Below are 25,097 nucleotides of genomic sequence, written 5' to 3'. Positions count from 1 at the left end.
AAATTACCGAGTTAAACTGGATACATATCCCCCTTGCTCAGGTGCACTGTGAACTGCATAAATGCCTTCAACTATCCAAACACTGGTGACCTACAGGGATAGATTAAGAACATCCAGAGTACTAGGCAAATCCCCAAATGGGACCTTGAGAGTTGTCTGCTGGACTAGTAGGGGGCACCATCAGTGAAATTGGAACTTCCCTCCAAGACCACCATTCCTTGACTTCAGCCCCCACCCAAGGAGAGGACCTACTTGGGAGCCCTTTCACCCTTGGGGCTCTCTACACAGTTGTCTCGTATGCTTTTGGCAGGCCTGGAGCAACTCACACCTCAGAACTGTTCTTTTAGCCTTTCTGAAAATCAGATATGCACCATTGCTTTGGTTACACTGCTTATATTTTCAAGTCATGAGGGCAAGCAAGAGTCATTATTTAAAAAAACAAAGGTAAGTTTAAGAGTGTGACATCAGCATTTGACTGCAGGAGTTGGGGCGTGAGGCCAATGGTGCCAATACATTAATTCAGCCCGGCTATCTAGCAACTATACTCTTGCACTATAGTCAATATTTTGTAATGACGGTTTTATGAAAGAAGGAATCCAGCATGCTACCAGAGTTCTGACTGATTATGCTCGACATACAGATACAAATGAGGAAGTGATTGGCAAATTTGCCATGCTGGTAAATAATATCATAGAAAAATGTTTTTGAAGAGATTCAAATCCATGCAAAGAAAAGTCAGATTAAATGAAAATAAGGCAAGAACATTTTTTAAATCTTTCTTTTAATGGATTCTACCCAATTTTCAATGGAAATGAGTTCAGTAGGAAACACTGACAGTAACAGGCTAAGAGTACTTTATCTTAACTCTGCTTCTGACTGGGTAATAAGTAAGCATTTGGTAAGGCACCTGAAATCCAAACTCAGTTTTGCTTAAACCTAAAATCTTCTGTACAACTGCATGTTCCTTGTGGCTGGGTGGAAAAATGTAAAACTACATGGGTTTTGTTTTAAATACTTTGCCTATAACTTTTCTTTTTAAAATAGTGCTTAATATTATATAAGTGCTAAAATAAGAAATGACAATTTAAAATAAGCTGATTTGATCAGTTTTGTACATGAAGCTTCCATAGTTGCCAACTTTCATTGAGAGACATCACAAGAACATAAATACGTAAGAACGGCCATACCGGGTCAGACTAAAGGCCCATCTAGCCCAGTATCCTGTCTTCTGACAGTGGCCAATGCCAGGTGCCCCAGAGGGAATGAACAGAATCATCAACTGATCCATTCCAAGTCGCCCATTCCCAGCTTCTGGCAAACAGAGGTTAGGGACACCATCCCTGCCCATCCTGGCTAATAGCTGATGGACTACCCTCCATGAATTTATCTAGTCCTTTTTTGGACCCTGTTATAGTCTTGGCCTTCACAACATCCTCTGCCAACGAGTTCCATAGGTTGATTGTGCGCTGTGTTAAAAAATACTTCCTTTTGTTTGTTTTAAACTTGCTGCATATTAATTTTCATTTGGTGACCCCTAGTTCTTGTGTTATGAGTAAATAATGCTTCCTTATTTACTTTCTCCACACCAGTCATGATTTTATAGACCTCTATCATATCCCATTTTAGTAGTCTCTTTTCCAAGCTGAAAAGTACCAATCTTATTAATCTCTCCTCATCATTTTTGTTGCCCTTTTCTGAACCTTTTCCACTTCCAATATATATTTTTTGAGATGGGGCAACTACATCTGCATGCAGTATTCAAGATGTGGGCATATCATGGATTTATAGAGGCAATATATTTTCTGTCTTATCTATCCCTTTCTTCATGATTCCCAACATTGTTAGCTTTTGCATCTACCTTCTTCAGTTCATCTGTCACCCAAACCTACCCTCTCCTAATATTAAACAAGTATTTTTGGTTGATGTCTCTAATAGCGTTTGCATTATTTGATATATCCAACTGCTTAGAAGAGAAACAATAGCTCCTGGAAAAAACAAAAAGACATTTGACTCTCAAACTCTACTCACAGGATTGCTCATAATCCCATTCATTTAACTTATACTTTGGTGAAAAGGTTGTTGTTGTTATTGACTTGTTTATTTGTTTTTAGAAGAAGGGGGACAGTTATCAAGACATTGATATCAAGGTCAGTTTTACCTCCCCAAAACCAAATTCCACCCATTTGCATCCATTGTTTCAAACAGGAGCAATGTTCCCTTTTAGCATACAGGGAGAAAACATCTTGTCAGGTATTTATTAAAAAAGAAAATAAAAGATTAAAAGTAGTTTTACTTTGAGTATTGTAGTTAATGTAATACATCTCGCTATATTTCACAGAACTGCACAAGCTCCTTCAGTTCCTGGGCACTCCAGAAATCCTCAAGTTTTTCCACTTTCAGATCTTCCACTTTATCGAGGAACATTTTATTGTCTTTAATTGCTACAACAGTGGTCTCACTTTTCCAGATTCTTTTTGGCGCGATCAGCATCTTTGTCAGACTTAATTTTTACCAAAGATGAAAACTACCAGAACTAACTTATTTGCTATCCAGTCATTTATAAATCCAAGACACTGAATGCTGGTTTAACTCATTATGTGTTTCCCTATCCTAGTCTTGGCTATGAGGCAGACAAGTTGAGGCACCATCCCACAACTCTTCACTTCCGAAGTCTTTCACCAAAGTGGGCTTGGATTTTGGCATATACCTAGAATCTCAGACTAAAAGGAAAAACTTAAAGTTGTCTTCAACTCAAAAAACCAACATCCTTACAGACTCGCACACACTCACTTTTAATGTGATTTTTAAAATTTATGCTATTAGCATAAAAAAGTAACAAGTCAATCAAATGACAGTTCTCTTCACCAAAACTCAAGACAGGACTGATCAGCATGCACAGCAAGATCTTCAGCAAAAATGAGATAAACTAGACTCTAATCAGTCATTTCACATGCAGTTATTTGACATCAAGAAAACAGCACAGTCATATGCTCAGCATTCCAAAGTTAGTCGGTATTTGCAGACACTAAAAGATCAATCAAAAGTAGGCATCACAGCAAAGTCCATGGGCACATCTTTCAGCTTAACAACTCATTTCATCCTACCTTGATACAGACCTTTATTTGAAAGCCAGATCCATTTTTTCCAAGGCCAGAAGTCCAATTTTGAGAGGTAAGTAACACTTCTAGGAATAAACTGTGAACTGTATTTGAAAATAAAAACTGAATCACAATTCGCTTTTCTAAGCTTAGTACTGGCAATGGCCACCTTAGGCTGCATCAACACTGCGCTGCAGAGCAAACTAAGGTGGTGTGAATTGCAGAGCACAAAGTGTTGCAATCTAACTGTCCCATGTGAGTGCTGCTGGCATGAACTAAAAGGTATCTAGTTCACGTGAAGTATGTACCTCTTAGTTCGCAGCAGCATCCACATGGGGCAGTTAGACTGCAACATTTTGGTGAGCTCTGCAATTCATAGCATCAGTCTGCTCTGTGGCTCAATGTAGACAACCTCTTTGTTAAAAGGGTAACATATTATGAGAGCCTCTTATAAGACCTGAAACAAATTTCCATCCTGCTTTAAAGAAGAAAACACATGCTGACATAAAATGTCTTTTTGAATCAGTACATCATCATGACCAAAACAGATTACATACGATATTACCTATGCAAGACCACCACACATTGGCAAGAGATCCTGCAACACTCTAGAACAAGGCAAATAAAGAACACCCTTTTTTATTTTGTCAATTTAGGACACACCCTTGTGATTCTCTTTAGTTTACACAGAATATTCACTGAAAAGTTAGACTTGGTAAAGAACCCTACTTGACAGGGTATAAAATTTTATCTCTCATTCTTTTTCTTTAAAAAAAGAAAGTTCTCAACGTAAGGTAAGGTATTTAACAGTTCTTCTTATCTGCTCCGTAAGTACCGTAGGGAATCAGACCATACTGCACGCTTCCAACTGCTCCCTACTCTCAGTACAACATGGCTATGTCAAAATAATACACTTCCAGACTACACTTGTTTGTCCCACTAGATGGCACACACTGATTTAAGCACTTCCACCTGTCTATGTAATCAAAAATCCCATTGAATTTGAATTAAATCTGCAGAGTCAGTAACAGAACTGCAAGTGGGCCCTGAAGAAACACATGCCTTAGCAAGATTAAACTATGCTAGGGAAAACAGACATACTTTAGTACAAAATTTTAATATTAAGTTTCAAGATTCAGAAGTGTCCTTTTAAGGAGTTAATTTATTTTGACTTCTTAAATTAAACCTTAATTTACTTTCTTACTCATATTAATGTTATTACTTGAACAAAGGTGAAATAGGGGCATCTATTTTTTAAAACAACATGTGTACTGTTTATAAAATGCCAGAGTTCTGACAACAGTTTTATTTGAATTCATGTCCCTTGTTATCTTGGCCACTTCATTCTCCTTTCTTATCCAGTTCAGCAACCAGGAAGGTGCTAGAACAATGCTGTCCAATAGGTGCCAAGATTTACATACATTGCTCTGATCTGGTATGGGAAAAATACGCTCTTCTCAGTAGAATGCAAAAAGGAGAGTAACATATTACTGATTTTAAAAATATGGATTGCAGGAGACTATTTCTGCAGAAATATGGAAAAGCGTAAGTTTGATCCCCTAGTGACTTCAAAACAAAGAGACAAAGTTCACATAACTTATGACAGTTTCAAATTTCTTTCTATTTCATCTGAGTGAGACAAGAGTCTTAGTTTTAGTGTAAGGGAGGAAAAACAAAAAAAAGGCATATAAACGGAGTTAATTCTAAATAAATCACATCAAAATTAATGCTTTAGTTGCTGAATCTAATTTTTTTTTTAAACTTTTGAGTTGATCTGAATGATTTCTGTCTACCTTACATTTTGGGCCTCACCAAATTCACAGTCCATTTTGGTCAATTTCACGGTCATAGCATTTTAAAAATTGTAAATTTAATTATTTCAGCTATTTAAATCTGAAATATCATGGTGGTGTAATTGTAGGGATCCGGACCCAAAAAGGAGTTGTAGGGCGGTCGCCAGGTTATTCGGGAGGGGCTGTTGTTGCAGCACTACTACCCTTACTTCTGCACTGCTGCTGGCGGCGCACTGCCTTCAGAGCTGGGCAGCTAGAGTGGTGGCTGCTGGCTGGGAGCCCAGCTCTGAAGGCTGAGTAGCCACCAGCAGCAGCGCAGTAAGTGTGTCATAGTATGGTATTGCCACCCTTACTTCTGCACTGCTGCCTGCAGAACTGGACCCTCAGTCAGCAGCCACCACTCTCCGGCCACCCAGCTCTGAAGGCAGGAGCAAAGTGTAAAAAGAAAAGGAGGACTTGTGGCACCTTAGAGACTAACCAATTTATTTGAGCATAAGCTTTCGTGAGCTACAGCTCACCGTAGCTCATGAAAGCTTATGCTCAAATAAATTGGTTAGTCTCTAAGGTGCCACAAGTACTCCTCTTCTTTCTGCGAATACAGACTAACACGGCTGCTAGTCTGAAAAAAGAAATACGTGTGGCATGGTATGGCATTGCCACTCTTATTTCTACGCTGCTGCTGGCACGGCGCTGCCGTCAGAGCTGGGCACCCGCCCGACAGCCACCGCTCTCCACTGCCCAGCTCCGAAGGCAGCGCAGAAGTAAGGCAGGTGAAGAGGCAAGCAACCGGTGTGTGTGTGTGTGTGTGTGTGTGTGTGTGTGTGTGTGTGTGTGTGTGTGTGTGTGTGTGTGTGTGTGTGTGTGTGTGTGTGTGTGTGTGTGTGTGTGTGTGTGTGTGTGTGTGTGTGTGTGAGAGAGAGAGAGAGACCAGGCGAGCAGCAGGCGAGGGGGGGGGTCTCACGGCGGGCAGGGGAGGAGGAAGGACTGGGGGGGGTTCTCGTGGCAGGATGCAGTGAGCGGGGAGGGGGCAGGACCAGAGGCGGAGCAGGGTTGAGTGTGGGCAGGCCATCGGCAGAAGAGGCAGGACAGGGAGCTAGCCTCCCACATGGGAAGCTTCAGCCACCACCCATGTCTCCACACCACCTTAAACAAAAAATATATATAGCTTTCTACAGCCAGAGTCTAACGTGCAAAGAACAAGCATGTAATTCATAAGATCCTCCACCAAAACTCTCACTATTTTAAGGGGAAAAGGCTATTTAAATTGTTTTCTCAAAACTCAACAGGACAGTAGGATTAGGAAGACAAGGTGGGGGGGGGGGGTGGAATCCTACTGTTTTAAAATAATCTTGTACACTGTTACTATACAAGTAATTTGGAACTAATAGATTATACAGGTTAGGACCCTACATGAAGTCAGTTATGGGAATACCACTACTAATTAATACTGTGAATTCCAAAGCAAAGTATACATTTTATTATATATTACACATACATATACATTGCAATAAGTTGAGAACTTAAATGCAGAGGTGAGGAAATTTGAAGTTATGTTTTCCACAATCACAAATCAACACCTTTCATATATTTAGCATTGTGTATTGTGCCATATATTTTAAATTTTATTGATGAATGTGTATTTGCAATGTAGTACAGTATAAAAAAAAGATTAGATACAATAAGAACTGTAACTTTGGATTTACTAACTCTTGCTAGTTAAACATTATAAATGAGAATTTAATGTAATGTTTTTGCATTCAATTTTCTTGCTTAAAATGTAGAGAACTATGGCTGACTGTATAAATACTAGCAGGGTGTTTCAATGTTCAGATATATATAAGGTAGCATGTGACATTCCAGTGTCATGCATGTGCAATCTGCAGCTCAATACCTTTTTTTAAAATGGAAGGTTTTGTACTGTTCTGTACATGAACAAGTTTTTAATCAATATAACATTTAAAAACCAATTCCAGCTGGTCCTCATTTGGGATGAGCTGTTTGTGTTAGAAGGGCAAAAGTATACCTGAAAGTTTCTTAAAGTATGAAAGAGACAAGTACAGGTTACTTACCTTACAAGTAACTTGAGTTCTTTGAGATGTATTTGTTCCAACATCTTAAGATGTGCACACACCCATGCACTCTTGATCAGAGGCTGCAAAGTAGTGCTCACAGACCTGTACTTGTGCAGAACACCTCATGCTCCAAACAACGGGATATAAGCAGGCAGGAGCCTGCCACAACTCAGATCCTTCTCAACCATGAAGCCAGAGACTCCACAGAAGAGGGGAAGGACGGTGGGAGGCAGAGCACCCAAAGGGACAAAAACATTTTGAAGAACTCAAGTTACTGTAAGGCCAGGTCGATACTACAAATTTACATCTGTATAACTACATTGCTCAGGGATGTGAAAAATCCACACCTCTGAGCGACGCAGTTATACTGAACTAACCCCCAGTGTAGACAGTGTTTCTCCCATCAACATAGCTACCGCCTCTTGTGGAAATGAATTAATTATGCCAATGGGAGAAGCTCCCTTGCTGGTGTAGTAGTATCTTCACTGAAATGCTACAGCAGTGCAGCTGCGCCACTGCAGCATTTTAAGAATAGATCTGCCCTAAGCATATGTCCCTATGGGTGCTCCACTGCAGGAGACTCCCAAGCGTTAATTCAAAGAGCAGATGGGTGCTGGGGAGGTAAATCAAGAACTCTTCAGACACTGCATCACCAAGGCAGTGTCATCTCTGGAATCAGGTAAGAGGTAAATGTATAAATAGCAAACCAAGTCACAGTCCTCCAGATTTCTGCTATGGGAAAGTCTTTTAGTAGAGCCATAGACATGGATAGAGCTCTCGTGGAATGTGCTGTCACTCTGGGGGTGGGAGGCCTGTACGCCAGTTCTTTCATAACTGGTCAACCTGAAACCCACTTAGACAAATGCTGTATAGGAATACGGTTGGCCCTTCAAATGATTCAAAAAGCCTACGAGAGGCCCTGGAGGATTTAATCCTGTCTAAATAGAAGGTAAGAGCCCATCTAACATATAGTGAATGAAAACTTGATTCCTCTCCAGAGGTTTTGGGTAGTGTAGCGGGGTGGCTACCCTGCTCCTAAAATAGGAGGGGTTAAAAGCAGCCCTGGAGAGGGCTGTGGCTGGGGAAGGCTGATTGGGGAAGCAGCCACAGCTGGGCCACGCCCCAATCAGGCCCCAGCTGGCCTGTATAAAAAGGCTGTGAGCCAAAGGCCCAAGGAGTCTCTCTCCAGGCTGGGAGAGAGCATGGCCTGGCTGACTGCCTGACAGGGTACTGAGGATGATGCAGTGCTGGGGAAGGAGCAGGCTGAGCGGGGGCGCTCCAGGCTGGCAACTCCCCAGGCTGTAAGGCCTGGTCCAAGGCCCATAGAGGTACTGGGAGGCAGAGGAAGGCAACAGGTCTGAACCCCCTTGCCTATGATGAGTGGCCTTTACACTGCAGTCTGCCCCAGGGAGCAGGGGCTTGGTGATGACTGGCAGTAGCCCAGACTGAGGCAAGGTGGGGATAGTGGGTTGGGGGTTCCCCAGGAAGGGGAGACCCAGAGGCAGAGTGTGGGGGTACTGCCAGGGGGCAGAACCCCAGAGAAAGGGGCACCGGGGTCTGTGAGGGACATGGGGGCCAGGGCTGTGCAGCTCACTGGCCTGCAGAGGGAGCTCCAGGCTGGAAAAGAGCTAATTCCCAATGACCAGCAGGAGGTGCCGCAGGGGTGAGTCTGTGCTCCTTTACAGGTAGGATACAGGAAGGAGTATCTCTTGTTTTTAGTACTATGCCCACAAGAACTTAGGGAGAAAAATGGGGATGAAGGTGTAGTACGACTTTGTCTCTGGAAAAGATGGTATATGGTGGGTCAGCCATTACTGCCCCTCAGCGATCCCATTCTTCTTGCTGAAGCAATGGAGACCAGGATCAAAGTTTTAGAGGAGAGGTAGACAAGAGAGCACGTGGTCATTAGTTTGAAGGGGAGTATTCCTTAGAGCATTAAGAACCAGGTTGAGAGCCAACTGGGGGGCTGAGTCCCAAACAGGCAGATACAGAACCCCTGAATGGGTATGTGGAAAACCATAACAACAACAAAATGTACCCTAAAATAGACCTCATTGAGGGACCTCTCACTTTTAATTCCAGCAGACAGTCCAGTAACTCAGGAAGTAGAACTTCTAAGGCTTAGGAAGATGGAAGAGAGCACCAAGTGTGAAAGTGTTTGCACTTCCGGAGGTAAGTCTTGCAAGTACAGTAGTGGCCTTTCTACAAAAGAATTGATTGAACTGCATCCAAATATATCAATTCCATGGTTGAGAGCCATTCAGGAGCCATGCCAGGAGGTTTAGAGAGGAAAGGATGGGGTGGACAAGAGACCTAAAGGTCTTTGTCGATAGGTCCTCTGTGGTAGGAAGTCACATGTGTGCCACCTCTGAGGTGGATGAGATTTGACCCTGCTAGTGCTACAAGAATAGCTCCCACTTTTTCCGTGCACAGCTTGAGAAGAGAGTCTTGAGGAGTAATGGTACTGGCGGGTATGCATAAAAAAAAAAAAAAAAAACCATGAGGCCATGGAGTTATCACCAGAGAATTTAAACTGTAACTGCTCCAGTAGTGAAAAAGGCAACATTTGAGTTGTCCAGGGTGGCAAAGAGATCTATTTGCGGTAGACATCAAGTCTGGCAGATGCTGTGAAAGAGTCTGAGCTCCTATCCATGGTCTTGCCAGACGCGTCTGCTCGGGGAGCGTGCAATGGTATTCTGAAAGCCTGGTATTCAGATAGACCACTGATAAGTCTTTTCGATAGGAAGTACACAAGTTCTCCAGAGTCTTAGTGACTCTGCACTTAAGGACTGGAATCTTGCTCTGCCTTGGTGGCTGATGTAATACATTGCTGCCCTGTTGTCTAGCACTACTCTGAGTGGCCTTGTATATCATGAAAGTAGTACTGGAAGCATATTGAACTTCTCTCAGCTCCAGAATGTTGATGTGATGCACTGATTCTTGCAGAGACCATTTGCCCTGATTAACTTTGTTTGAAGCGACTACTGCGCTCCAAGGAAGGGGCAGGGGTAAATGGGACCTCTTGCCTTCAGAGGTTAAATGGTAAAAGTTTGGCCAAGTTATAAGCCACTGAAAACAGGGTCTCCTAATGGCAATAGCTGGGCAACCTCAATAATAGGCAATGTTACCAGCCCAGCCTATAATAAATATATACTTTCTGACAAAAGGACCAGAGTTTTCAGGCTTCTTGAAATAAATGTATTTTAGGAAGGGATCTGGCACCGTAAAGCTGAGATTTCAGACAAAGGTGTAAACCTCTTGGACATTAAAGATTTGACATTTTGTAAAAACTGTTTACTCAAACAGAAATTGCTACAGTTTGTTTACCTAACTGCTCCATATAGTTTCAATTCAATATGACATTCCTCTCTTCCTGTCCTAAGCCACAGTGTACTGTTCCTGTGCATTATTAAACATCTGTTTTCTTCTACCCCACAGCCAGCTATATTTCAGTGGTGAGTAAAGCAATACAAGCATACATTAGAAGCAAGAGGAAGACCAAGGACAGTGTAGACCCATTACTCAATGAGGGGGGAGAAACAATAACAGAAAATGTGGAAATGACAGAAGTGTTAAACGACTTTTTGGCTTCAGTTTTCACCAGTTTGGTTTCAGTTTTAGAAACTGGACATCTAACATAGTGAATGCCAGTGAAAATGAGGTAGGAGCAGAGGCTAAAATAGGGAAAGAAAAAGTTAAAAATTACTTTTGGACAAGTTAGATATCCTCGAGTCACCAGGGCCTGATGAAATGCATCCTAGAATACGCAAGGAGCTGACTGAGGAGATATCTGAGCCATTAGCGATTATTTTTGAAAAGGCATGGTAGATGGGAGAGATTGCAGAAGACTGGAAAAGGGCAAATATACTGCCAATCTATAAAAAAGGAAAATAAGGACAATTCAGGGAATTACAGAGCAATTAGCTTAACTTCAGTACCCGGAAAGATAACTGAGCAAATAATCAATCAATTAGAAAAACCCAAAAGATAATAAGGGATTAAATAACAGTCAGCATGGATTTGTCAAGAACAAATCATGTCAAACCAACCTAATAGTTTTCATTGACAGGGTAAGAAGCCTTGCAGTTGGGGGGGGAGGGGGGGGGGAAGAGAGTGGTAGATGTGGTATATCTTGACTTTATACTGTTTATACTTTTGATACTGTCTCGCATGACCTTCTCATAAACAAACTAGGGAAATGCAACCTCGATGGAGCTACTATAAGGTGGATGCATAACTGGTTGGAAAACCATTCCCGGAGAACAGTTATCAGTGGTTCACAGCCATTCTAGAAGGGCATAACAAGTGGGGTCCCGCAGCGATCAGTTCTGGGTCTGGTTCTGTTCAATATCTTCAACAATGATTTAGACTGGGGGTTCTCAACTTTTTTCTTTCTGAGGCCTCCCAACATACTATAAAAACTCCACGATCCACCTGTGCCACAACAACTGGTTTTCTGCCTACAAAAGCCAGGGCTGGCAGTAGGGGGTAGCAAGTAGGGCAACTGCCTGGGGCTCCATGTCACAGGGGCCCCACAAAGCTACATTGCTCAGGCTTCGGCTTCAGCCCCGGGTGGCAGGGCTCATGGCCATGTAATGCTGGCCCTGCTTGGCGGCCCCCCAAAACCTGCTTGCGGCCCCCCAGGGGGCCTCGGAACCTTGGTTGAGAACCACTGATTTAGATAATGGCATAGAGAGTACACTTATAAAGTCTGCGGATGATACCAAGCTGGGACGGGGTTGCAAGTGCTTTGAAGGACAGAATTAAAATTCAAAATGATCTGGAGAAATGGTCTGATGAAATTCAATAAGGACAAATGCAAAATACACTTTTAGGAAGGATCAATCAATCAGTTGCACACATGCAAAATGGAAAATGACGGCCTAGGAAGGTGTATTGCAGAAAGGGATCTGGGAATCATAGTGGATCACAAGCTAAATATGAATCAGCAGTGGAACACTGTTGCAAAAAAAAGCAAACATCATTGTTAGTAATGGTAATATAGTATTTAGGCCTGTTTATTAGCCTGAGGTAGAATTTTGGGTTTTGTTTGACCGTTTGACTTTTGATACTCTTAAATCCTTACCAACACGTGTGAATAAAGACAGTGTGTTTCATCTGCCCACAGCCAGACGGGGTTTATAGCACAATGAGAAAAGATAAGGAAGAGAGTTAAAGTGTTGCAGGGTATGGTGGGAGTTTAATATACGAGTGTACACTTGAAGGATGTCCGACTCCTCTCCCAAGCCAAGGTCAAGCAAACAGTTGGGAGGGGCGAGGCGCATGGGAGTGGAGGGGAGGTATAAGAAACACTAAAAGCCAAAGAAACGGTGACCCTGGCTGAAACACAACCTCACTCCCTACCCCTCCCATTGGGTTTAAAAAAAAAAAAAAAAAGGTGTTACCGAAGCCCCCAGACTCATGACCCTCCAAAACGGACCATGACCATAAATTCTGAGGGGTGGAGCTAGAGGCGTGCACTACAGGTATAATTAAGCCTGCTAAGCAAGAGGAGGGGGAACAGGGAAAGCTCTACCAGTGTACAGAGCTATGGGATCATGCTTGCTTGGTAACCTCAATAAACATCGCATTGCCTACACTTTGGACTCTAACCTTCTGCTTTCTGTCTACATGACAAGAACCAAGGAAGGGCGAGTGGAAGCCCTAACAATCATTCTGCAATGTATTAGCAGGAGTATCATAAGCAAGACACAAGAAGTAATTCTTCCGCTCTACTCGCCACTGATTAAGCCTCAACTAGAGTATTGTGTCCAGTTCTGGGTGCCATATTTCAAGAAATATGTGGACAAATTGGAGAAAGTTCAGAGAAGAGCAACAAAAATGATTAAAGGACTAGAAAACACCACCTAAGAGGGAAGATTGAAAAAAATTGGGTTTGTTTAGTCTGGAGAAGAGAAGACTGAGAGGAGACATGATACATTTTTAAGTACATAAAAGGTTGTTACAAAGAGGAGGGAGAAAAATTGTTCTCCTTTACCTCTAGGGATAGGACAAGAAGCAATGGGCTTAAACTGCAGCAAGGGAGGTTTAGGCTGGACATTAGGCAAAGCTTCCTAACCGTCAGGGTGGCTTTGCCTAGGGAGGTTGTGGAATCTCCATCACTGGAGATTTTTTTAAGAGCAGGTTAGACAAACAACTGTCAGGGATAGTCTAGATCAGCAATTTTCAGACTCTGGATTGGGACTCCATTTTTATGGGATCAGCAGGGCTGGTGTTAGACTTGCTGGGACTCAGAATGAAGCCAAAGTCCGAGCCACATCGCCCAGGGCTGAAGTCCTCAAGCTTTGGCACACCAAAGGGGTTGGACTTTGTCCCCCCTGCCCTGGGCGATGGGGCTCAGGCTTCAGTCCCCCTTCCTGGGGTCATGTAGTAAGCAAGTTGTCAGAAGGGGGGTCGTGGTGCAAGCAAGTTTGAGAAACCCTGGTCTAGATAATACTTAGTCCTGCCATGAATGCAGGGAACTGGACTAGACCTCTTGAGGTCCCTTCCACTGCTACGATTCTATGTGCATATTACATACATCACACAAATCGTAAAGTGCAGTGGGATGAAAAATACTGTGAAAATGTTAAGGAAAGAGAGGGGTTTTTTTAAAGTTATAACATCTTACTGAAGTTACGTTTTTATAAAGCTAGGACTGAATACACTTGCAACAAAAAGGCACAGAACTGAGTGATCTTCAGTGCTGAAACAGTATTTTATATTTAATCATCATCCAAGAGGTTCAGTGTTTTCTTCTAATAGCAAACTTATTGCTAAATATATTTAATTTACCTAATGAGTTTAAATGGACAGATTCTCAAAATCACAAGGATAGAGTATATATTTTAAAATATAACATTTACCATGCTGACATGACCACAGTAAGAAGTATTCCTTCTGTTTGAATACTTATACTGGAAAATCAAGACTGTATTTCATTAGTGAAAAAGATCCTGCATATTCATAATAGAAAACTTTTCCAACAAAGTCATAACATTATTAACAGACCATTCTACAACTGAGTCTTATTTCTCAACAGAACAAGAGTGTGTTAGACTGCATATAATCCTTACAGAATAATACATTCTGGTTTTCAAAAATGCATATCAGAGGTTAATCCAAGAATTTGTTTGAGGGACTGGTGATAGGATAGAATTTTCCACCTCCATGACACTCACCAAGGTCAAAACATCATTGCCAGTTTTTAATGGACTGTTTCTCACATCAACATTGACTGCCCGGTTTACAGTTTAAGCACCGAAGCCAAAGTCTGAAGGGGCACGGACACTGAACTACCTTATACTCCCTATGTGTTCTCTCGTCTTATTCTTTGATTGTAAACTTTAAGCAGGGACATCTTTTTGTTATGTGTTTGTACAGTGTCTTTCACAATTGGTTACTATCACAATACACAAATAATTCTTCTCCATAGAGGTGGTCACTCCAGAACAGGATTCATCACACTAGCAGGATTGTATGGAGAAGTCTGCACTAACACTACCTTTCTTTGGGTAAAGAAAGGTTGTCAGTCTCCAGCGCTGTGAACGTAAATACTAAATTTACCACCTCACAAAAAATGGAAAGTAATGCAAAAAATAAGTTGTCATCGTGTAACTATGGTGAAATGGTCACGATAGCTGAACACACACAGAGATATGTATGTTAATGCTATTTACAGTCTGTGGCACTAAAGCATTTTTTATTTACAGGTTTTATAAAATAAATGGAAAGCATCTATTAAGGAAGCAGTTAGCATCCCTTGAAAGAAACAAAGAAATGTTCTATTTAGAGACTGTTCTGCTAATGCAGTGCACATCAGTTGCTGCAAAATATTTTTCTTCCTTTGTTTATCACTAACGACATCTGCTTGGAAACAGGACAGTAGAGCCTAACCCTCCCTATTGCAAGAAGTGTCACGTAACGAGCAAAAGAGTTAACACTGGCTTAAAAACTAACAGAATTTCCTCATTTTCAAAGGACACTAATAAATTTAAGCAGGGAAATGAAGAATTTAGGGAAAAGTCTCTCTCAGCCACTTTCACACTGCCTACAACACTGTTGTTAAAACATGCCACTCTAAGGCTTTCACTTCCATCTTTAACAGATATCAAAAAGCAATACATACCCCACATCCAAACTCGCACTCTAGCACAAAACCTTAAAGCAACCTCGCTCACTTTTGTATCAACAGGTCAGCTCATCTTACATCATATATGCCACATGTTTGGAAGTTGTTCTGCCTTATCATTGCTGATGTCACTGTTTAGGTTTTGCGCTAGAATACAAGTTTGCACAAAATGGACCACTAGCAGAAACAAGTAGTAACAAGATATCAAAGGAAAGTCAGAAATTTTCTCCCTTCACCAAAGCTGGTCCGTGTGGTTTCAAAACTACACAAAACTTAAGACTTCATTCTAATCAGAAAGGGAGAAATTCACTTATACTCACAGGGCTAACACAAGGCCCTCTAAACCAATTTAGCCCTCCAGAAAGATGCAGGCAGATTAGACACATCAACTAAATTCCAAAGGTTAGTTTAGCACTGGTCCTGAATAGGGATGTGTGGAGGGGGTTGAGTGTATTTAGGATGAGAAGGGCTGCTGAATCTGAGAATACTGTGGCCCAAAAGCTGCTGTAAAAGGAGGAGTGGGGGTGATGGCGGAAGGGCAGCTGCATGGCCTGCCCGTGGGTTTTGGTGTGTGAAATCTAAGCCTCTCAACACTGCTTAGTCTTCCACACAAAACCCAATTACAACGGTTTTACGTGGAAAGAAGTGAATTTCACCCTAAAGTAGCATCTGGTCAAGCTGTGCTCAAGTAACATTTACACATATACCAACCTTGATTTTTTTGGCAGTGGAGGGCGCGCATTAGGAAATCTTCATTTCAGCTGTGATAGACAACAACTTATATTTTCATATAAAGAAAAGCCAACTTTTGAAAATTAAAGTGTGTGTCTATTAACAACTTACCCTTAAGAACGCCAAAACTTTAACAAAGATCATAAAAGGAAAAAAACAGATACCTTTTAAAGCTGGCAGTTTTTGGAGTTCTCGGTTATTGCTAACATTAAACCTTGAAGAACTCTGCCGTTTTTCCTTCTTCAGTACAGTCTGTGGAGCAGGTACTTTGATTTTAGATAACTGTGCTGGGGGAGGAGAGCTGTTTGTTTTTTTGTTTGACACCTGTTAAAAAAAAAAACATTTAAATGTAGTTGAGCTTGTTAAACAGAACATTCGAAAAACAGAGTTAGGTTAAAGGCAAGTTTGATTTTGCTAAAAACAGAATAAAATTCTAATGAACTTACTCTAGCTTACCTCTGACTGCATAGCCACCTACTTCCCTGCTCGCTCTTTCCAGTCAGTCGGTCTTGACTTTGCCACAATTCTCCAAAGATGTGGAATATCATTCTGTCACTTGTGTTGCCTAATCTATTTGGAACACTCTACTCCCCTCCCCCCACCCCATTTACAGGCATTTCTATAGTGTATGTATGCCACATTGCTTTTTTTCCCCATCCTTTGCCTGTCTTGTATTTTTAGGGTATGTCTACACTGCAATACAAGACCTGCAGTACTGCTGTGGCTAGCCTGGGTCAGTTGATTTGGGCTCACGGGGCTCAGGCTGCAGGGCTATAAAATTGCAGGGGGGTGGGTCTCCAAGTCCAGCCAGAGCCTGAATGTCTACATTGCTATTTTTAGCCCTGCAGCCCGAGTCAGTGCTTTTGCCATCTTGAAGCCACTGCCACCAGTCGCATTACCTGTATGCAGAAATCAAAGGATTTATTTGAACACTGCAAGTACCTCTCAGCACACACAGGCAGGACTTAACTTCCTCCCAGTTTCCCACTTTCTCTCTCCATCTTCCCTACCCCGAACCCCTCAACCCCCCAACCAAGACAACATAAAACATTAAGATTTAGCATTAAGATAAAGATAGACCACACCTCCACCAATAGGTAGTGCCATCTACACTGATCATTACAATATGTTTGATTCCAGAAGAGAATCCTTAATAAGGATATAATTTCTCTAAGAGTAAGAAGAAAAGGAGTACTTGTGGCACCTTAGAGACTAACCAATTTATTTGAACATAAGCTTTCGTGAGCTACGGCTCACTTCATCGGATGCATACTGTGGAAAATACAGAAGATGTTTTTATACACACAGACCATGAAAAAATGGATGTTTATCACTACAAAAGGTTTTCTCTCCCCCCACCCCACTCTCCTGCTGGTAACAGCTTATCTAAAGTGATCACTCTCCTTACAATGTGTATGATAATCAAGGTGGGCCATTTCCAGCACAAATCCAGGTTCTCTCCCCCCCCCCCCCCCACTTTTCAATGCTTTTTGAATTATCTGTACTGAAAAGGCTCTCAGATTTACTTTTTTTTTTTTTTACACTAAAGTATACATGTCTGCAAATACAATTGACACTTCTCTGTAACAAAACAATGCCCAGTCTCCTTTTGCTATTTCTTGTACTGTCAAAGCATAAAATTGCTTAAAAGACACAGATTCCTGACTTTGACAAGTGGTCAGACTAATACGGACTACAGCAGGAGTTAAAATGAGGTATATATGGTAGCCAGCAAAGTATGGTTTCGTATCAGCGTGAAGCTACAGCTGCACGAAACCAGATTCAGTTGCATTTTCACTGGAATACTGTTGTCCTAAATTTTAAGCTACTTTTTGTTCACCTCTGCACACACTACAAAGCATTGCCTGCCCATCGATTCATTACTTTAGTGTTTTATGTGTGTGGTGAGCAACTCATGTAATCACTCAAAGTCAGCAGCAACAATGAACTCTAATTTTGTTTGTCATGAACAGGAAAACTATAGACGAACTGTCTGCTATCAAAGAGAAAGCTGAACTGAACTCTGAGTGAATCCCTTCCTCTCTGGGCAACAACTCAGGGGTAGTAAGAGCAGTGCCGCTGGTGAGCGCATTCCCCTACGTGAAACTACAGCGCCCCCAATGCATAAATCACACCCCTCTCCTCTTCAGCAACATGATCATTCAACCACCGTAGTGCTCTCACCTGCATTGCAGTCTCTCTATGACACTCCACAGGACAGGTGTCTTTCATAACTATGATCCAATAAGAACCCCCAGAAAGACAGGAGCACTGTCCCCTTCAAGTAGCAACTTCGATACACTCGGAGTGTCAGATTGGAGGCGGTACCCATAAGGAGAGAACTGATAGTTGGCTTTAGAGGAGGCACACCTGAAGACTCCTCTGGAGCAACGTTGTTTGGAGATGAGCGTCTTCTCAGGTGCCGACGTAATGACAGCAAACTTGTCCATTGGCAGTCTGGCCTTTATCGGAGACGGGACCGGAAGATGATTGTTGAAGGAACCCACCTTGGTCTAGCACCGTAATGTCTACTGAATACACTTTCTTATGGTGTGAAAAAAGCAGGGTATATGATCACAAGGAGGAATCCAGAACCTGATCCTGGTGTGTTGCAATTCCTTAGCCAGGTTGGGATTAAGATGGTCGAGGCATGTCTTAAGACATCATCCCATGAGTAGTCTGGCTGGGCTAACTCCTGTAGTCAGGAATGGAGTGAGATCTGGAGCAATGAGAAACCTGGCAAATCTTGTCAGCTAGTCACTTTTGATGATCCTTGTTACAGCATCTTTGGTTTTCTGCAGCACCCATTCAGCCTGACCATTTGCTTGGTGCTATGGTATCAGCTTGAATGAGACTGCTTTTGGCAAAGTCCTTGAACTCATCAGAGATAAAAGCATTTCTCTTATTGGACACGATAGTATCTCGTAACACAAGTTAGGAATAGTTGACAAAGAGCAGTGATCATTGTATTACACGTTTGTGATGAGATTAAGATCACTTTGAGCCATTTTAAGGAAGAGTCTACTATGATCACAAAGTTCTTTCCCTAAAAGGACCCCTCAAAAGTCAATATGGATTCTTGACCACAGTTTCCTGGTCAGCTCCCAGGGAAAAACTGAGGCTTTTGGTGGGTTATTTCAAGTAGGTTGATATATGCTACACTCAGACCTTGTCTACAAAACCAAAGTAAGTCGACCTAACTTAGGTGAACATATAGTCACTGCAGTAATTACCACAGTGGTTCATGTCCACACAATGCGCCTTCTATCCATGGTTTGCGTCCTCCTCAGAAATGTTTCCACCAACTTAACTCTGTGGGGCATTGTGCAGCAAACAGCTGGAGCCCCGCTTCACCCTGGGGTCCCGCATGGGGTTGACAGCTGTGGGCCCCAGTTGTCAGCCCCAGAGCAGGGGGGCTCCACACAGGGCTAACAGCCAACAGGTGATGTAAGTAATTCAGTGTCAACACAGACTCTGCACCACCCTAACTACATCGACCTAAGCACTCCTCCTCTCGCAGAGGTAAAGTGTAGTGGACAACTTACATCGGCGGAAGCAACGTTGTAGTGTATGTACCTACATATTTAGGTCAATGTAAGCTGCCTTATGTCAACCTAACTCTGTAGTGTAGACCAAGTCTCATTTACAATTCTTTCTAGGTCAGCATCGATACCTGGCCACCAGACATAACTTCTGGCTAATGCTTTCATGTGCACAATTCCTGGATGTGCGGCATTTAACATATCTAAGGTGACAATGACCTCTTTCTGAAATAAAAACACGTCCCCTTAAGAGGCAACCTTTATGGGCATAAAGCCCATGTTGACAATTTAAAAATGGTTCGAACTCTACAGGCAGTTTCCCAGCTGGCCACCTATCCTCTCTACTCCCAGTTGAGTCAGCCATAAGTGGTGGGTCAGGGAGGGATTCCAAAACTTCAGCTGGAGAAGGAATGGCAAAATCCAGCATCTGTAGCAGCATTCGTCGCAGTGTGCGAGTGTTAGCGATAGACTTTTCTGGCTTGTAGACAGGCATGTAGTCATAAGCACTTAAGACACTCCACCGTTGCTTTCACAATGACATGACTGGAGGTGTTGACTTGTTATTGGAGAGAATTCCCAGAAGTGGCTTGTGGTCAGTACGAATCTCAACCACAGAACTATAGATGTATTTGTGGAATTCCTTGACTGCAGCAATGATAGCATGCACTTCTTCATGAATACGTGCATATTTTCTCTTGGTGGACCGGAAGGTTCCGAAATAGTAGGCGATAGGTGCCTCAGTTCCATCTGGCAAGGGATGGCGGAGAACAGCTCCGATGTCATAAGGTGATGCATCACAGATAATCAACAGCCTCTGTTCGTCAGTGGACGAGAATAGAGTCGGCCGTCAATAACTTCTTGTAGGCTTCTGCATACAGGAGAGTCCATTTCTATGGAACTTCCTTGTCAAGAACGTAATGATGATGTTCAGCGACTATTGACTTTTTTGAAAGAACACTGGTAGAAGTTGAGCAACCCCACAAATGCTTGAAGTTCCTGTTTGGCATTTGGCTCGGGGCATCATGGATTGCTCACATCTTGCTTCTGTCAGGTGGATACCAGATGCGTTGATGGGATAATCCAAGAAGGTGACACTTGTAACTCCAATTTCACATTTTTCCTTCTTGATTCAAATGCCTGATTTCTCGAATCAGTGCAAGGACTTCTCAAAATTGCTCAGCACGTTCATCCTCTGTTGATCTCGTAGCAGGACTTCCATATGGTACAGCATCAGGAATTCTGGAAAGCAGAGTTTCCATTAAATGTTGGAAAATTCTTAGTGCAACAGAAATGCCAAACTGGAGACACTAGACTCAAAATGACCTCAATGAGTAATAATGGTCTGCATATCTGCAGCATCTTTGTCAACAATCAGCTGGTGATATGCTTGGGGAAGGTTTTCCAAAGACTTTTCCTCCAGCCAGAACACTGAGCAGTTGGTTAACAGCAAGCATTGGGTAAAGGTGCTGTTTGAGTGCCTTGTTTGAAGTGCACTTATAATCTCCATAGATTCACATGTCGCCATTCTGCTCGACTACACATACAGTCACGTAACTCATTTTGTAAGTGTAACTGGCTCAAGGATTCCCTTTAGTTCTAGCTCAGCATCAATCTTCAGACATAGGGGAAACGGTACATTCCAGACCTTCATGTTGATCAGCACAACTGCTGAATCCAAGTGGAGCAACACTTGTGGTCCTAGTAAACTTCCAATTCTTCCATAAACACTTGAGGGAATTTGTCGACTATCTGTTTTAGTCGTTCTTTGCTGATGGCATGGATGCTGATTCTCAATAGTGTGAACCAGTTCTTGCATAAGAGGCTTTCACACTGACATTTTGGAATGATGAGAGGCAATCTTGCATGGAAAAAGTTGTAGCAAACATTTACATTACAGCTTCTGATGAAGTTAACTTTTTGTCCATTGTAGTCTCCATAGCCACACAAGAGACTTGCCAATTTGGGAGTAAAATGAGAGGGGAAAAAAGACAAAGGTCTCTTCGTTGACGCTCCAGAGCCTGAGTGGACTTCCATTTCACACTCATGACCATTAATGAACACTGTTGCAAACATTTCAGAACCTTGAGATTCTTTGTTGCTCTGAATACGGTAAAGCTTCTTGACATCACTGTTGAAGGAAGTGTTGAGTTTGGTTGACACTTGAGGAGGAGAATGCTTGCAATAGTCCTTTTGCTTCACACTGTTGACCTTGATTAGCAGACTCACACAATGTGACCTTTCTTTTTGCAGAATCGGCACTCCACATCTTTGAATCTACATGCAGAGCATTGATGCTGTCCTCCGCAGCCTAAACAGATGTTCCGACAATTAATCTTGTCCAACAACATTGTGCTTGAGTTCCCATTGTTCTGCTAAGTTTGTCAAGGACAATCTTCTGATTGTGACAGTGTTCATGTTGGTTGTCACAACAAAAATTTTCTCAGCGTGCAATGACGCTGTTTCAGGGGCCAGGGCCTTTTCCTGAGCAATGGCAAATGTCAAATTCAGCTCAGCAAGGAGACAGCCTTGAAGCACTTTATCCTGAACTCCACAAACAAGGCAATCTTGCAGCAGGTCATTGAGGAAGTTACCAAAGTTACATTGTTCAGCATTATGACCCAGCTCACAGCCACCTCAACAGCTTGTTGATTTCATTTATGCAACTGAAATCTCCAAACAGATGGCATAAGCAAGAAATGTGCCCTCAGCAAAGCTACAATTTTGTTGTACATCTTGGGCAAATGAGGCGTAACAAATGACTGTACAATCATAGAATCATATGACTGGAAGGGACCTCGAGACGGTTAGGAAGTTTTTCTTTATGTTCAACCTAAGTCTCCCTTTCTGCAATTTAAGCCCACTGCTTCTTGTCCTATCCTCAGAGGTTAAGAACAATAATTTTTCTCCCTCCTCCTTGTAATAACCATAATGGCGCCACAGACTGTCAAGAGAACAGCCCGTTTCTTTTTGGGGTCATTGATCTAATTTGCTTCAAGACAATAAGAAAGTCTTTGTGAATAAGAATCCCATGATTCAGGTTAACTTACATGAAAGTCCTCAATATGTCCCAGTGTGGCCACTTCCAGTTGTAGGCAAACTATGTTGGTTCAGATTCCAAGATGGTGCCTCCAAACTCAAATGCTTGCCAGTCATATTTAAGATCACTATTTCAGATTCCTGCTGCTTGCCTTTAATCTTCAACAGGATCCCATCCTCATCACCAGAAAAATTAGGTGTTGTATTTGTGTGGTGAGGCACTACTGTAATCACTCAGAGTCAGCAGCAACAATAAACTCTTATTTTGTCAGGAACAAGAAAACTACAGGCAAACTGCCCACTAGCATGGAGGATGCTAAAGTGAACCCCAAGCAAATCCCTTCATCTCTAAACAGCAGCAGCACCCCTGGTGAGCACATTCCCTACATAAAACTACAGCTCCCCATCTGCATACATAATATTTAGACATTTCCATTAACGTCTACTGAACATGTCTACTGACACAGCATATACAGACATAAAATTCCATTACCCTCTAGTATGTCAGAGCAGATACAAATTAAAGCATTCGGTATACTCTACTCAGAAGATAACCTGTTCTGGTGAAATATGCTCCACATCTGTGATTACGAGACACTCACAGACCTGTTCCAACATGAAAAAAATACAGCTACAGAAACATTTCTAAAGCTTGAGTTGATGTCATAAGTGAAAGATTCCGTGTATCATTAAAAAAGCAGCACCCATTCACTCATTAAAATTTGAGGAGGGTTTATTAGAATCATAAAACTGGAAGGGACCTCGAGAGGTCATCTAGTCCAGTCCCCTGCACTCAAGACAGGACGAAGTATTATCTAGACCATCCCTGACAGGTGTTTGTCTAACCTGCTCTTAAAAATCTCCAGCGATAGAGATTCCACAACCTCCCTAGGCAATTTATTCCAGTGCTTAACCACCCTGATAGTTAGGAAGTTTTTCCTAATGTCCAACCTAAACCTTCCTTGCCGCAGTTTAAGCCCATTGCTTCTTGTCCTATCCTCAGAGGTAAAGGAGAACAATTTTTCTCCCTCCTCCTTGTAACAATCTTTTATGTACTTAAAAACGTATCATGTCTCCTCTCAGTCTTCTCTTCTCCAGACTAAACAAACCCAATTTTTTTCAATCTGCCCTCTTAGGTGGTGTTTTCTAGTCCTTTAATCATTTTTGTTGCTCTTCTCTGGACTTTCTCCAATTTGTCCACATATTTCTTGAAATATGGCGCCCAGAACTGGACACAATACTCTAGTTGAGGCCTAATCAGTGCGGAGTAGAGCGGAAGAATTACTTCTCGTGTCTTCCTTACAATACTCCTGCTAATACATCCCAGAATGATGTTTGCTTTTTTTTGCAACAGTGTTACCCTGTTGACTCATATTTAGCTTGTGATCCACTATGACCCCCCATATCCCTAATATTTCCCTTTCTGCAGTACTCCTTCCTAGACTGTCATTTCCCATTTTGTATGTTTGAAACTAATTGTTACAGCTTTTTTTATTTAAATGATTTTAATAGATTACAGTAAGTTTAGCCCTTAACAAAGGTTGTTAACATTAAATTTAAGATGTAAAGCAAGTTTATTTTAATGAAAAAGATACTGAGGAAACATTTTTATATCATTGATTTTTATCCACCTTGTGAAGAGAACATCTATAACACAATAGTAGATATAGGCTATGGCTACACTAGAGCACTTACAGCAGAGCAGCAGCAGCAGCGATGCAGTTGCGCCTCTGTAAACTCTCTAGTGTAGCCACTCTACACTGACGGGGGAAAGCTCTCCTGTTGACTTAATCAATCCACCCCCAAGGAGTGGCGGCACCTATGTCTGCAGAAGCTCTCTCGTCAACATAGCACTATACACACCAGCACTTAAGTCAGTGTAACTCATGTCTCTAGAGGGGTGGCTTATTCACACCCGAGTAACAAGTTATACTGACGTAAGTGGAAGTGTAGACATAGCCTAAGTCTTTAAATCCATCCCTGTATCTACACATTTTACAGATACAGGGACCTACGGCTGACTTCCTAAAAATTTTTAAGAAGGACTAACACAATTTTTATCACCTATTGTCAAATAACCCCTTTCAATACTAAGTACTATGGGATCCACTTTAGAATCAAAGTCATAGAACAGCTTAAAAATTACAAGTCTGATTCCTATATGTCACTGACTAACCTTTCTATACATCTAAACACAAAAGTTTGTCAGACGCTATTTCTGATACTACCTTTATAAGATGCAGAAAAAAAATTCTAGCTGTCAGGAAAGCTAGTGAGAATCAAACCTTTAGAAGAGGGGCACTGTACCATCACAAGAAAAATGATAACTTAATGAGAGGCTATATTAAAACCATTTGATGGTACAGTCAGGATGGACTGGTATTTAAAATCGTGGGTCAGTTTTGATTTCATAACGTTTTTCCCCCAATGTTCATTTGTTCTTGTTGGTATGAAAACCAGATATTATTCAAGCAATTGTGATAGCTTGGTTTAGTAAATTACTTATTCAGATTCTTCATTTTTGTTATGTAAAATTGTAAGCATATCATATCTGAGACAATACTTAATGGAAAATGCCACTGTTTCTTTGATCAAACGCTGTATAGATATTAATTTTTTTTTACTTTAAAAATTTAATTATAGCAGTTTCAATATTTCTGTGGCTGTGGAAGAAGAAATTTGATTAAATGAGG

The 25,097-nt window shown here is 41.8% G+C and overlaps 1 protein-coding gene across 1 annotated transcript in view; it reads right to left on the bottom strand.

Moving 5' to 3' along the window:
- The window catches only part of PPP2R5C (protein phosphatase 2 regulatory subunit B'gamma), a 190,843-nt gene that overhangs the window by 143,991 nt on the left and 21,755 nt on the right, over positions 1–25,097 (bottom strand). Inside the window, exon 3 of the mRNA XM_074956247.1 lies at positions 15,991–16,150. Coding sequence (XP_074812348.1) covers positions 15,991–16,150 — 160 coding nt within the window. The remainder of the gene's footprint in view (positions 1–15,990; positions 16,151–25,097) is intronic.

The sequence above is a fragment of the Natator depressus genome, chromosome 6 (assembly GCF_965152275.1).
Source record: "Natator depressus isolate rNatDep1 chromosome 6, rNatDep2.hap1, whole genome shotgun sequence".
NCBI lineage: Eukaryota > Metazoa > Chordata > Testudines > Cheloniidae > Natator > Natator depressus.
The sequence above is the reverse complement of the archived record's forward strand: the minus strand, read 5'-3'. Positions and strand labels throughout refer to the sequence as shown.